The sequence below is a fragment of the Microcaecilia unicolor genome, chromosome 10, assembly GCF_901765095.1.
Source record: "Microcaecilia unicolor chromosome 10, aMicUni1.1, whole genome shotgun sequence".
NCBI lineage: Eukaryota > Metazoa > Chordata > Amphibia > Gymnophiona > Siphonopidae > Microcaecilia > Microcaecilia unicolor.
Window position 1 is genome coordinate 144,186,266 of NC_044040.1, and position 15,291 is coordinate 144,201,556.

The following is a 15,291-nucleotide window of genomic DNA, read 5'->3' on the forward strand; positions in this document are numbered from 1 at the left end:
GGAATGGAAAACAGGTGTGAGGATGTTATAATGCTGTTATATCGCTCTGTGGTGCGACCGCACCTTGAGTATTGTGTTCAATTCTGGTCACCGCATCTCAAGAAAGATACAGTGGAACTGGAAAAGGTGCAGCGAAGGGCAACTACAATGATATCAGGGATGGGACGACTTCCCTATGAAGAAAGACTAAGGAGGCTAGGGCTTTTCAGCTTGGAGAACAAACGGCTGAGGGGAGACATGATAGAGGTATATAAAATAATGTGGAGTGGAACAGGTGGATGTGAAGCGTCGGTTCACGCTTTCCAAAAATACTAGGACTAGGGGGCATGCGATGAAACTACAGTGTAGTAAATTTAAAACAAATCGGAGAAAATGTTTCTTCACCCAACGTGTAATTAAACTCTGGAATTCGTTGTCAGAGAATGTGGTAAAGGCAGTTAGCTTAGCGGGGTTTTAAAAAGGTTCGGACAGCTTCCTAAAGGAAAAGTCCATAGACTGTTATTAAATGGACTTGGGGAAAATCCACTATTTCTGGGATAAGCAGTATAAAATGTTTTGTACTTTTTGGGGATCTTGCCAGGTATTTGTGATCTGGATTGGCCACTGTTGGAAACAGGATGCTGGGCTTGATGGACATTTGGTCTTTCCCAGTATGGCAATTCTTATGTACTTATGTAAAGTTCACCTGAATTGTAGATGTCATGTATCGTTTTCACTGCTTTTGGTAATGTATTCCACAGTTGCGTACTTAAATAGGTGAAATTGGACGCGTAGGTCATCTTATATTTAAGGCCAATGCATTTAGGATAGTGAAGATTAATATCGGTACGAGATGAGCTACTAATATTCCTGGCTGGTAGATCAATGAGGCCAATCATATAACCAGGGGCATCACCATAGAGTATCTTGTGAGCTAGAGTACAAAGTTTTAAGGTAATGCGGGACATCATAGGGAGCCAATGCAGTTTCATGTGAAGAGGCATAGCACTATCATATTTTGTTTTGTTGTATATCAATCTGGCCGCTGTGTTCTGGGCAGTCTGCAGTTTGTTCAGAAGCTGGACCTTACAACCCGCATATAATCCATTACAATAGTCCAAATGGCTTAGTGCCAGTGCCTGCGTCAAGTGGTGGAATATTTCCCTCGGGAAGTAGGGTCTTATACGCTTAAGTTTCCACAGGGAGTAAAACATCTTCTTTACAACGGCTGTTACTTGACTTTCTAGGGTAAGATGGCTATCGAGAATAACACATAAGATTTTAAGGCTGGTTGAGATAGGGAGAGAATAAGCCGGGGTGTTTAGGGTTGTAGGCTTATAAGCAGTAAAGGGAGTTGAGATGACAAGACAGAGTTTTTTCTGTGTTCAATTTCAGCTGAAATGAGTTGGCCCAGGAGTCCATGATGTTCAAGCAACGTTCAATATCATTTGAGATACTAGAGAGGTCATGACTGAAGGGGATATAGATCGTAATATCATCTGCATAAATGAATGAATGGAAGCCCTCTCTGGCTAAGAAGTTTGCCAGTGGGGACATCATTATATTGAAAAGAATCAGTGATAATGAGGAACCCTGAGGCACTCCACACTGTGCTCTCCATGGTTTTGAAAGACAAATTACCACTGATAGATAGAGGGAGACTATTCCATGTATAGGGTGAGAGAAAATAAAAGGCACGTTTCTTTGTAGTTTCTAACTGAGCAGCTTGGGGACTTGACAAAAACAAGACGGTGATCATTCAAAGAGCGAAGAAGCTGACTGGGTGAGTAAGGCATTGTAAGATTTGACAGGTAGCCTGGCATCCTTACTTTAAAAGCCTGGAAAGTAAGTAAGGCTACTTTAAAGATAATCCTCTGCTCTACAGCTTAAATGTCCCTTAAGCCTTTATAGAATTGCCACTAAGTGCATCCCTATAGAATTGTTGCCATGGTGAGCCCTTGAAGAAGTGGGAATCACTGGGCTAACACTGGATTCTAAAACAATTCTCCGTCAAAAAGAATTTTATTATTATTATTAGCATTTGTATAGCGCTACCAGACGCACGCAGCGATGAACACCTGATACAAAGTGACAACAAGTAGGAAAGGAAAGAAAGCCCTTCATTGAAATTCAGAAGAGAGAACTAAATATATGGGAAGTGCGCCCTGATGTAAAGTAACATTTAGTGTATTTTGAATATGTTTCTTCATGATATGTGTGATATGATAAGAATTTTTTAGAGAAAAAGCATGTTAATTTCTAGGCTCAGGGTAACCCAACAGGGAACAGCGCAGCATGAAGCAGTAGTAATACTGAATACCAAGCAATAAAGCTAAGTGCATTGCATTATATTTAAGTATGTTACAGAAATTAACATGCTTTTTCTCTAAAAAATTCTTATTTTCAAAAAAATAAAAAACTCAGAAAATTTACTGCGGTCCCAGAAAAAATCTTTCTAGGGCTGCTTAAAAGGGGTTTTTGCCTATGATGAAGAGAAGACCAGTTGGTCTGTTTTAGCTCCGACAGATTGATATTTGATCTGGGAGCTCTTTGAGGCTTTTCCTCACACACTATTGTAATTTTGTATTGAGGAAAAGTAAAGAATGTCAGCATTATGGACATGACTTCTAGACTTACTATTGCCTTGTGAATATTAAAAGCTTAAATTTGTCTTTGTATATCACAGAGGCCATGAGAAGGTGCAAACCATACATATTTCTAGTTTTTATTTTAATATAGCTATTTTGCTTTTCTTGAGCTGGGAGCAGACTTAATAGTTGCAAGAGAGCTATAAATCTGCTTTTTCTCAAAACTACCCTTCTAAGGCCATGGTTTGACATTTGACCTATGCTAACTTATGCTAACTTGTGATAAGTTGCTTGGCAGCAACTAAGAGCCAGAGATTCCAATGACTAAGGACACCTGCAGTATCCAGATAAACAATTAGAAGGAGAAGTAAGTGGGTGTGGGTGAAATTATAGGCTCAGCAAGAGGGTGGAGGGGGGCTAGCATAACAAGCACATAGGTCAACCCATTATCTAGTGAAGACATACTTTATACGACAGGCTTTAAACTGTCAAAGAATTGAGGGAATAAATGATAGAAGCTGGAAGATGATAGAACATGCTGGAATATGGTTCACCATAATAGGAAATAGAATATTATGGAAAGATGCATATTCATTAGGTAGGAAGGGTAATTATAATTAAGATAATGAAGAAAGGAAGAAAAAAGTATTTAAGAGGAAACAGACCTGAGAATGGCGAGCCTTAATGTGCCTACACTAGCAGGGGAACATATTGACAGCTCCCAGGGAAAACTCTATTTTTATTTGCTACATATTATGCTCTATTGGGATTTTGTTTGTGCATCGCTGCGTATGCCTTGTAGCGCTATAGAAATGCTAAATAGTAGTAGTTGTAGTAGTAATTTTATCTGTTGATATTTCAATAATTATTGATTGGCTTATTTGACTATTTGAATAAACGTTTATTATGTCTAATACTTATTTAGTAGCTAGAGCTTTTCTTGCCTGGGGTTCTGCCTGGGGGAGGGAAAATTTCTCAAGGGTCCACCCTCCAGGAGAGCTCCAGAAGTCTACTCCTGTCTCCGAGGCAAAGACAGGAAATGCATCTTTGAACAGATAGCTAAGGTTCAAGGCTACAGAGGCCTTAAATATGACATACTCATAACAGTAAATCCAAACACTTTGAAACAATTATTCTATTAAGCTAGTAAAAGAAAGTTTGAAATATCTAGGAGTTTGAATTGCATTTGATGAGTCAAAATTATTGTAACTAAACTTTACCCCCCCCCCCCCCGTTTTCTAAGACATGCGGCAATGCCGACACAGCCCATTCAAAGTGAATGGGCTGTGTTGGCATTTTTGCAAGGCAGCTGCTAGTGTGGCTTACTAAACAGGGGGGCTAATCTCAAAAACTTGGATGGGTAGAATAACAGCTGCTTGCAACAGGATTTTGGGCTTGATGGATTTTTAGTGTGACCTAGTATAGCATCTCTTAAGTTGGAAATGGTCTACATTTTTGGATTCTGCTGAGTACTTGTGACCTGGCCACTGTTTGAGAAAGGATGCTGGGTTTGATGGATCTTCATTTGGCTTAAGATGGCTCCTCATATTCGAGTTCAGTTATATGCTTAAAGTTGTGAAAGGAAATGACAAATGATGAGAGGGGAGTATTTGTCCTTGTGTAAAGCCTATTTTGTGTGCAGAAAATTATTTTTATAAAATTGTGCCAATATACACGCATGCAAAAATAATACATGTGGAATGTAAGCCAGGGGTATAGTTTTGGTAGAGCAGAGAGAGAGTTGGGTATTTTATAAAATATGAAGGTGCACATTTAAAACACACGTGCATATTTACACCAACCTCGGAGCAGATGTAAATGAGTGCATTGGAATGTGAACCTATTTTAGAAAGGCATATAAGCACCTATATTACTTTAAAAAAATAGGCTTACAATTTGCACTTTTTCCGACTTCTTACACAGGCATTCTGTTATGAAATTAGGCTCATAATGCTGGGCCGTGTTGTGTACAAATCACCCATTTTAAATAGAAGCCTGTGTCTTTTTGCTATATATTGACTCAGTTTCCATATTTTGATTTCAACAAGCCAAAATGTTAGCCTGTGCATGTGTACTTAGTATTTGAGACTGTTTTTTCTTTTGGGAAGGTGGGGGGGGGGGGGGGGGGGAGAATTTTAGTAGGAGGTGCAGTTCCCTGGCTGTAGGAGGTATATGTCAGGGATAAGGAGTCTGAGTGTGTGTTCTGGCTACCTCATCAAGAGAGATTTCCAGCAGACTGGACAACGTCTCCTTTGTATGTTGGAAGCTCTTGAGGCCCTGCATCTCTCACTCTATCTTTTGCCTTCTCATGCCGTAATCCTTCATCCACAAATTCCCTTTGCCTGCTTTTTGCACATTCACACCCTGTCTTATCCTAAGGAAGCATGTCTCACTTAAGGTTTGTTCGCCTGATCCTGCTGACACTCTTTGGGGTCCTGGTCTCTGCGGTGCTGACAGGTAACTATTATCTTTTCCACTTTATTTAGTATCCAAATGAGAGCCTTTAAAAGTAACTTTCTTATGTCTGTTGCTGTTCTGCTTGAAATGCAGTTTGCCACAGGTTTATTTTGATTGAAGCACAGTGCACATCTCAGTAGGTCAAGGCAAACTACAATCAGATACAGTAGATGTTTTCCTGGCCCTTGAGAACTTGCAATCTAAGTTTTTATCTGAGGCAACGGAGTGGTAACTGACATGCCGAAGATCTCAAGGAGCAGTAGTAGGATTTGACTTCCCTGGTTCTCAACCAACTGCTCTAACCACTAGGGGAAGAGAGAGACAATGGATCTCTTCACATTAATCAGAAAAGTGATTAATGATTGAACCCAAGATGAGGGATGAAGAGAACATTTAATATATCTCAACATTACTTCAACTCTTACTCCCATCTGTTGCCATATGTACCCCTCCCCCTCCTCTTGCCCCTTTGTTTCATACTTTGTTGTAATTATTCATTCTGAATAATCCTCCCATCTGGTCAGAAGATCCTGAGAAGAACATGGGCTTACTGAACTTCTCTGGTTACATTGTGCAGTGGCAGCTCATTTGGATTAATAGTATTTTATCCCTTCAGTGCTGCCTTTTTTTTTTTTTTTCGTTTGGTTGATGGAAGGGAAGAATAAGAACTGGTGAATATACATAGACAATACTTGCTATTCTGAACAGCTTCAGTGGGAACCTGGGTGCCTCTCTGTAAGGCATATATTCTTTTATTGTGTTATAGGGTTAGAATTAGGGACAGTATTGCTTTTGACAATTTGACATCAGCACCTACTTTTACCTTTAAAACAAGGTTTAATATTTTACAGTATGCTGTCCAATTATGTGTGTTTATAAGAAAAAATGTTTAATGTTTAATTATCAAAATCTCAGAGTGGAAGCTGATGGGCTAGGAATCAAAACATTGGGGGGAAGGGGTTAGGCTGAAGGTATGCCTAGGTGCCCAATTCTCTTGCACTAGCCCTGCACAGTTAGATCTTTGATATGGAATGAATGCGTCAATTCTCAGTGTCATAAGATTTATTAGAATTTTTTCTCTCTTTGATCTGACAATTCCTTCTCATCTCTACAATTTCAGCTGAATTGGGACCAGGGCTGAGATCATGGAGCCATGAGCCTTCATTTGCAAAAAAAACTGGGGACTGTTCTCCTATTTTGTATTGTTCTTTCCCCCAACATATGTAGTCTAGTCATGGCTGTGACTTGAATGTTAGCAGTACTGAAGGGCTCATTTTAGAAGCCTGTCATCACTGGCCCTAATTCTGGCCATGAGTTTTTTTTTTTTTTAATTAATGCAGCAAAGCTAGAAGAACTAACTTGTGATTCAAAGTGGGAACTATCCCCATGGCAGTATGCAGCACACTCAATGAGCCACCATGCTGGCTCAGATTTGCATTGCTAATGTCTAAATATTGCAAAAGTAATATGCCATTGAACAAGGCAAAGCTTTTAAAATTGTAAAATGTAAACTGCTGTGATGTGCAGAAGGGACAAAAGTAGGGATGTGTAAAGGGCAAAAAGTTTCAGTTCAGTGTTTGATTCTTTTTCCCTTTTATGAATTTTGGTTTTATTATTATTATTTACTTTTTTATTTTACACATTTTTTTAATAAAGAAATTTTGAACCTACACAAATTAACCAAGGTGTCTTAAGTTGATTTTACATGCACCTACATTTTGAAGGTAGTCTAATGATCCAAATCCATACTGACTAATGCTCATCACTCGATGAAAGATTTTCAGCCTGATATCCAAAGCACTTACCCAGTTAGCAGCAGTCACTAAGAGCCAGAATCAGTTAAATGGCACTCAAAATTAAGTGCCGGGAAAAATCCACTCTAAGCACTATTCTATAAAGGGTGCTCTGGGCTGAGCACCTTTTATAGAATAGCGCTTAGAGTGGATTCTCATGCCCAACTTTGAGTGCCAGGACTTATGCCTGATGAAACCTGGTGTACAAGTTGGGTGAGCAACCCTGATGTTCTCTAACACTGTGCCTAAAGTTTTGGAACACCCATACCCCTCCCATGGCCACACCCCTTTTGGGATTGTGCTCGAGCCAGTGGCGTAGGAAGGGGGGTGGTGGGGTGGTCCGCCCCGGGTGCACGCCGCTGGGGGGGGTGTCCGCTTCGTTGGTTCCTTGCTCCCTCTGCCCCGGAACAGGAACGGAACAGGTTACTTCCTGTTCCGGGGCCGAGAGAGCAAGGAACCAACGGAGCCAATGCAGCTCCCAGCGACATGGACTCGGAGGCGGATTGGCCCTCCTGCCCACCTCTTGCTTTTAAATGAATTAAAAATGCGCTCCGGGGGGGCGCCGAGGGGGGTGCGCTGTGCTGCACCCGGGGGTGGGGGAGTGCGCAGCGGTGACCCACCCCGGGTGTCAGCCACCCTCGCTACGGCACTGGCTCGAGCCACTTTGGGTGCAAAATGTTATAGAATAGTGAGTAAGCAGATGCCTGCGTAAGTCCAAATTAGTGTCAATTAACAGCAATAATTGTTAACAACTCATTAGCTAATTCCTTTGTGCATGCATTTGCCCTGCAAGCCCAAATTTGAGTGGCCTATATAGAATCGGGGGGGGGGGGGGGGGGGTAAATGTTTAAGCTGAAAAGTACTTAACTTGGCTGAAAACCCTTCATTCACATCGTGACATTTAAAGTGCTAAATATAATTAATGGAGGAAAAAGACCTCAAAAGTCTAGGCACGGCAGCAAGTATTATATCATAGTGCTGGCACATATCAGACTCCGGTATTATCATAGGTCAAAAAACCTCCACATACTTTTAATTCAATCAATGTTTATGGCTTAACATATAGCACTTTCTTCAAATTTTCTTCTGTTTTTTCAATTTTATCAAAATTTGTTTCCAAAAACTACATCGTGATTAGCACATTGTAACATACAATTCTGAAGTCACTTTAGCTTTCCTTTAGTTAATGGATTGTTAGCTAATTAATTTCAACACACCTTCAATCCATGTTCAAATTTCAGCGCCCAGATTTGGGCACCATATATAGAATCCAGGGGTTAACTAAACACACATGCAATCAGCACATGTTAGTGTCTGTGTTATAGAATTACTCCCATAGTGCCACTGAAAATTCTTATGGACCACTCAGCACTATCTGGATAGTGCTTGGGCTGAGTGTGGATGTTCATAGAAACATAGAAGAATGTAGGCAGATAAAGACCATATGGCCTATCCAATCTGCCCATCCATGTCATCTGCTCTCCCTACCACTCCCTTAGAGATCCTATGTACTTGTCCCAAGCATTCTTGAATTCAGATACTGTTTTCATCACCACTTCCACTGGGAGGCTACCCTGCCCTTTTCTTCACCTTACTTCTGAGTTTTTCCCCTTTTCACCTTCCTCCTATACTCCCTCGTTCCAGAGCTTCCTTTCAATTGAAAGACTCCTTCTGTGCATTTATGCTGCGTAAGTATTTAAATGTCTCGATCATATCTCCTCTCTCTCAGCTTTCTTCCACAGAATACAAATTGAGATCTTTAAGTCTGGCCCCATATGCTTTATGATGAAAAGCACTGAGCATTTAGTAGCTGCCTTCTGGATCGACTCCATCCTGTTTATATCTTTTTGAAGGTGCGGTCTCCAGAATTGTACACAGTATTCTAAATGAGTTCTCACCAGACAGGGGAATCATCACCTCCTTTTTCCTACTGGTCATTCCTTTCCCTATACACCCCCAAGCATCCTAGCTTTCACTGTCACCTTTTCTACCTGTTTGACCACCTTAAGATCATCGCATATGATCACACCCAAATCCCACTCCTCTTTCATGCACAAAAGTTCTTCACCCTCTAAACTGTACTGCACCTTTGACTTTTTGCATCCCAAATGCATGACCCTGCATTTTTTAGCATTAAAATCTAAGCTGCCAAATTCCAGACATTCCTCTAGCTTCACTAAGTCCTTCTTCATGTTATCCACATCATCAAAAGGGGGGGGGGGGGGGTATCTACAGTATTGCAAATTTTGGTGGTATCTGCAAAGAGGCAAACCTTACCAGACAGCCTTCAACAATATTGCTTACTGTGAAAGAACAGTGTGTTTTAAGCCTGTGATAATTGCTTTCAAATTTTCTTGCAACATATTTCTGTAGTTTGGGCAGCAGGTGGTGCATGTTTATGCTTAAAGCTGTTACAGAGAACTGACCTTTCCTTCTTTAGTTAACACAGAGAAAGAGGAAGTGCCTGCAGTGATGTAGCCAGCTATTTTCAAATGTTGTTCTGGGTTCTGATTGGCCTGGAGTTTGAAATTACTTACAGTGGTGGAAATAAGTATTTGATCCCTTGCTGATTTTGTAAGTTTGCCCACTGACAAAGACATGAGCAGCCCATAATTGAAGGGTAGGTTATTGGTAACAGTGAGAGATAGCACATCACAAATTAAATCCGGAAAATCACATTGTGGAAAGTATATGAATTTATTTGCATTCTGCAGAGGGAAATAAGTATTTGATCCCCCACCAACCAGTAAGAGATCTGGCCCCTACAGACCAGGTAGATGCTCCAAATCAACTCGTTACCTGCATGACAGACAGCTGTCGGCAATGGTCACCTGTATGAAAGACACCTGTCCACAGACTCAGTGAATCAGTCAGACTCTATCCTCTACAAAATGGCCAAGAGCAAGGAGCTGTCTAAGGATGTCAGGGACAAGATCATACACCTGCACAAGGCTGGAATGGGCTACAAAACCATCAGTAAGACGCTGGGTGAGAAGGAGACAACTGTTGGTGCCATAGTAAGAAAATGGAAGAAGTACAAAATGACTGTCAATCGACAAAGATCTGGGGCTCCACGCAAAATCTCACCTCGTGGGGTATCCTTGATCATGAGGAAGGTTAGAAATCAGCCTACAACTACAAGGGGGGAACTTGTCAATGATCTCAAGGCAGCTGGGACCACTGTCACCACGAAAACCATTGGTAACACATTACGACATAACGGATTGCAATCCTGCAGTGCCCGCAAGGTCCCCCTGCTCCGGAAGGCACATGTGACGGCCCGTCTGAAGTTTGCCAGTGAACACCTGGATGATGCCGAGAGTGATTGGGAGAAGGTGCTGTGGTCAGATGAGACAAAAATTGAGCTCTTTGGCATGAACTCAACTCGCCGTGTTTGGAGGAAGAGAAATGCTGCCTATGACCCAAAGAACACCGTCCCCACTGTCAAGCATGGAGGTGGAAATGTTATGTTTTGGGGGTGTTTCTCTGCTAAGGGCACAGGACTACTTCACCGCATCAATGGGAGAATGGATGGGGCCATGTACCGTACAATTCTGAGTGACAACCTCCTTCCCTCCGCCAGGGCCTTAAAAATGGGTCGTGGCTGGGTCTTCCAGCACGACAATGACCCAAAACATACAGCCAAGGCAACAAAGGAGTGGCTCAGGAAGAAGCACATTAGGGTCATGGAGTGGCCTAGCCAGTCACCAGACCTTAATCCCATTGAAAACTTATGGAGGGAGCTGAAGATGCGAGTTGCCAAGCGACAGCCCAGAACTCTTAATGATTTAGAGATGATCTGCAAAGAGGAGTGGACCAAAATTCCTCCTGACATGTGTGCAAACCTCATCATCAACTACAGAAGACGTCTGACCGCTGTGCTTGCCAACAAGGGTTTTGCCACCAAGTATTAGGTCTTGTTTGCCAGAGGGATTAAATACTTATTTCCCTCTGCAGAATGCAAATAAATTCATATACTTTCCACAATGTGATTTTCCGGATTTAATTTGTGATGTGCTATCTCTCACTGTTACCAATAACCTACCCTTCAATTATGGGCTGCTCATGTCTTTGTCAGTGGGCAAACTTACAAAATCAGCAAGGGATCAAATACTTATTTCCACCACTGTAGGTGCTACTGGCTTTTGCTCCAGTTTCAACCTGGGAGACGAGAAAGAAAGAGAGAGATCTCTTTGCTGAAGCCCTATAAAAAAAACCCAGTTATATATGATAACAGCAGCTATATGTCCTGATCTCCCCAGGTACTGTTCTGATAGTATACAAATGTTTAGTGTTATAATTGATTCATATTGCAGTTACCTGTTATTGTTTTGTTGATTGCACCTTTTCTGTTTCACTGTTCAAGTTCTGTGACAATAAACACTATTAGTTTGTTGACTCTGCTGGTCTGGACTGATAAAGAATCCTGGTGGTTGTGTGTTGGGTCTGTGAGTGATTTCTGGGAACTGTGGGATCACTGGGAGTGTGGCCTCCAGTAACCTAGAAATCACTGGCAATAATTTGAGAGTGGAAGACTCACCCAAAGGTGGTTGTGATCCAGTTGGTGGGAGTAGTGTGCTAGTGTAGAGCACAAGTGACAGGTGCAGGTGGACCTGAGCTGTGCTGGGGGGATAGACCCTCTATGTGACTGCGGGGTAGCCCCAGGCAGGTGGGTAGATATTTCATGACACTTACAAAAATGTTAAAAAGAACTGGCCCAAGAACCAAATCTTGTGCCACACCACTAATAACATCCTTTTCCTCAGAATGAGCTCCATTTACCACTGCCCTCTGTTGCCTTCCACTTAACCAGTTCCTAACCCAGTCAGTCTCTTTAGGGCCCATATCGAGGGCACACAGCTTATTAATTATCTATGTGAAACTGTGTCAAAGGCTTTACTAAAATCTAAATACACCACATCTAGCATTCTCGCATGATCCAACTTTCTGGTCACCCAGTCAAATAAATCAATCAGATCAGATTTATGACAAGACCTGATTCTAGTGAAACCATGTTACCTTGGGTCCATTAATCCATTGGATTCCAAAAACTTTACTATTCTCTGATTTAAAAGTGTTTCCATTAATTTACTTACCACAGAAATCAGACTTACTGGCCTATAGTTCCCAACCTCCTTTACTTCTGCTTTTGTGGAGAGGGACCACATCTGCTCATTTCCTGTCCTCCAGGACCACTCTCGATTCTAGAGAAACTTTGAAAAGGTCAACCAGCAGAGCCGCTAGAACTTCCGTAAGTTTCTTCAGTACCCTCAGATGTATGCCATCCAGCCCCATCACTTTGTCCACCTTTAGTGTAGCCAGCTCCTCACAAACAGTCCTCTGAAAATTGTTCAGAGACTACCCCTCCCCCCATTCTTATTTGTGTTTGTCTTCTGTGTTCCTGCTTCTGGCCCTTCAGCTGTGAATACAGAACAGAAATATTTGTTAAACAATTCCGCCTCATCTTTATCAGCTTCTATATATTCTTCCCCTTCACCTTTAAGTCTCACAATGCCACTTTTGCATTTCCTCCTATCACTAACATATCTAAAAAGTGTCTTGTTCCCCCCCCCCCCCAGTGGCGTAGCCAGACCTGACATTTTGGGTGGGCATAGAGCTAATGTGGGTGGGCACTGTGTATATAGGTATATAGGTAGGTAACAGAAGCATAATAAAGTAGCCCTTTTACTAAAGTTTAGCACCCCCACCCTCACAATCTAGATCACTTGTTCTCAATGATAATGTTCATGTAGGTGAAACGCTGAACACTGCAGTCTGTAGCACAACAAAAAATCCCAGCCCAAATATCATTTATTTTAGTAAAAAAAAAAAAAAGACATGAGAGAAATATAAAGTACTCTTAACAGCATTTACTTTTATTTCAACAACAATTAATTTACACCAGTTAAACTTACATTTTTCAGAACTGTTAACCTTTGTCTACTCTTCAACAGATCAAAAATTGCATGGAGCAAAGCCCCATATTTCTAACTAATGAAATAAGAAAAATCACTGTCAACATCAAGATTATTTTCTACCTACTGTAGAATCTGTAGCATACAGAACATAACTAGAATGTTTCCTCTCACAGCTTTCCATAGGAACAATGTATTCCAATTCTGGTAACACCTCAATAATAGCAACAAAAAAATCCTTTCACAGACAGGTACTTTGTGAAGTAACACTAAGTCCTTCTCAGAGCCTATGTTGCAAGCCTCAACACAAATTCCAATAACAGTACCTTTAGAAAGGCAGCAGTGAATATACACAACAGCACTGTGCAACCCATTGGAAAAGCCAGAAAAGTCACTTATAGCCACACAAACCACATGCCAACAGAATCTCTCACCTACTTGGTCACATGCAGAACACAAACCAACCCTCATCAATTACAGAATAAAGGACCAAAAATTAGAAAAATTGTCCAGTAAACTGACATCAGCCCTTCACTTCCCCCCCATCCATCCCTGTAGCCTGGCATCAGCTTTACCCTTCTCTACCCCACCATCCATCCCAAAAGCCTGGCATCTGCCCTTCCTTTCTTTCACTACTCCTCATCCATCCCCATAGCCCAGCATCAGCACTTCCCTTCTCTATCTTAGCCCCCCCCCCCAATTCATCACCATAGCCCTTCTCTTTCCTTCACAATCATCCATCCCACAGCTAGACGATAGCCATACTCTACCCCCACCCCTCCCTGTAGCCAGGCATCTGCCATTCCTTTCCTTCCCTAACCCCCATCCATACCGGTAGCCCAGCATCAGCCCTTCCCTTCTCTATCTTACTCCCCCTCCATCCCTCGTAGCCCTGCCCTTCCCCACCATCCATCCATCCCAAAGCTAGGCATCAGCCCTATCCTACCCCTACCCCTCCCTGTAGCCTAGCAACCTGGGTACTATTAAAATTTAATGTTGGTGGGGGTGGGGGGTCTCTTCATTGCCTAGGGGAAAAAGGTATCCTATATAATAAAAAGCACCTCCAACATTCTGAAGCTGACTCCATGGCACTGTGGCAGTGTAGGGTTCGTAAGTCTGTAGTTCAGCGTTTCATTGGCTCTCACTGTCAATGAAGAACCAATCAGACAGAACGGAACTTGGAGGAGGGAAGTGGAGTGGATTGAATCTCTAACAAACAATCATATACAGGGAGGTACGAACATCAGTGGAGGCAAGTGCACAGAACGGAAGGGAAGACAAACATTTAATCACTTTGTCACTCACACACACACACACACACACACACAATCACTCTGTGTATCTCTCTCTTACACTGTCTGTAAAACACACTGTCACTCTCAGTCTCTCACATGGGCAACTGTATGTTGCATTCTCACGAGTTAGGAGCTCTTCTGATGTGATTGTTAAACTGATTGAAGGGCCTGAACAAGGAAAACTTTTACCACATTGTAACACAGTTTACACAAAAAATATTGTATATAAAGAAATCTTACACATGTAAACAACAATTATATTCAGAATACAACTGTGGAAACATTAATGGCAGGAACTCATTACATTGCTAGCGCCCGTTTCATTGCGTTAAGAAACAGGCCTTTTTTACTAGTATTTAATGATTAAATATACTTAAAAAGGTATATTTAATGATTAGATATACTTTATTTTGTCCTTGGCAGTGAAGAGCCCAACTCTACCCAGAAGTTCACCGGCACCACCAGCCAGCAGCATTACAATGACTTTACATGTTAACATAAAAATTTTTTTTTCCTGGCTAGCTGGTGGTGCAGACTCAGAGTTCAGCACACTGTACTCTGCTCCGTGTGTGCTGTTGTGGAGCCGCAGGGGAGTCCTGAGGCCTGGGGGCGGGGAAGCTGATATTTCCAGCTGCAGTGACACTGATGGCAGCTGGCAGATTTTGCCATGCAGTACTGTGGCGTCGTGTGGACGGGGGGGGGGGGGGGGGGGGGGAGGGTAGACAGCATGGCAAGGCAGCAGCAGAATCCACACCAGATGGAGGCAATGAGCGATGGTAGCAGCACTGGTGTGTAGCTGCAGTGCTATGGCCTACAACTTCCGGATCAATTCAGGACCCGTCCGACCGACCCACCAGCACTAAGTACATATATATGTATATATATATATATACAATCGTGGCAGGCCGGGTAACACTCAGAGGAAGAAGACCAGAGAGATGCCAGTTGCCTGAGTGGGCCTGAGTCATGCTGAGCTGAGATTGGCTGCGCCCCTGGCTCTCCCCATTTTACCATATTGGCTATTTTTTCTTCCATTTGCATCTTTGTTTTTCTGACTACTCTACCGGCTTCTCTTAGCTTTTCCAGATATTTTCACCCAGGGGCTTAGCCAGACACCCAAGTTTGGGTGGGCCTGGACCCAAGGTGGGTGGGCAGAACTCCACCTTGTCCTACAAGTGATTTGGTTTCTCCCTCTCTCACCTGCATGCCATATGGTCCTTCAAACATCTCCTCTCCTCCGTATACCTTTTAAATAGCAGATTTT

General features: G+C 42.2%; 1 protein-coding gene across 1 annotated transcript in view; it reads left to right on the top strand.

Annotated features, from left to right (window-relative positions):
• Positions 1-4,792: 4,792 nt before the first annotated feature.
• Positions 4,793-15,291, top strand: part of SNORC (secondary ossification center associated regulator of chondrocyte maturation) — a 91,621-nt gene continuing 81,122 nt past the window's right edge. Inside the window, exon 1 of the mRNA XM_030216416.1 lies at positions 4,793-5,024. Coding sequence (XP_030072276.1) covers positions 4,952-5,024 — 73 coding nt within the window. The 5' untranslated portion in view covers positions 4,793-4,951. The remainder of the gene's footprint in view (positions 5,025-15,291) is intronic.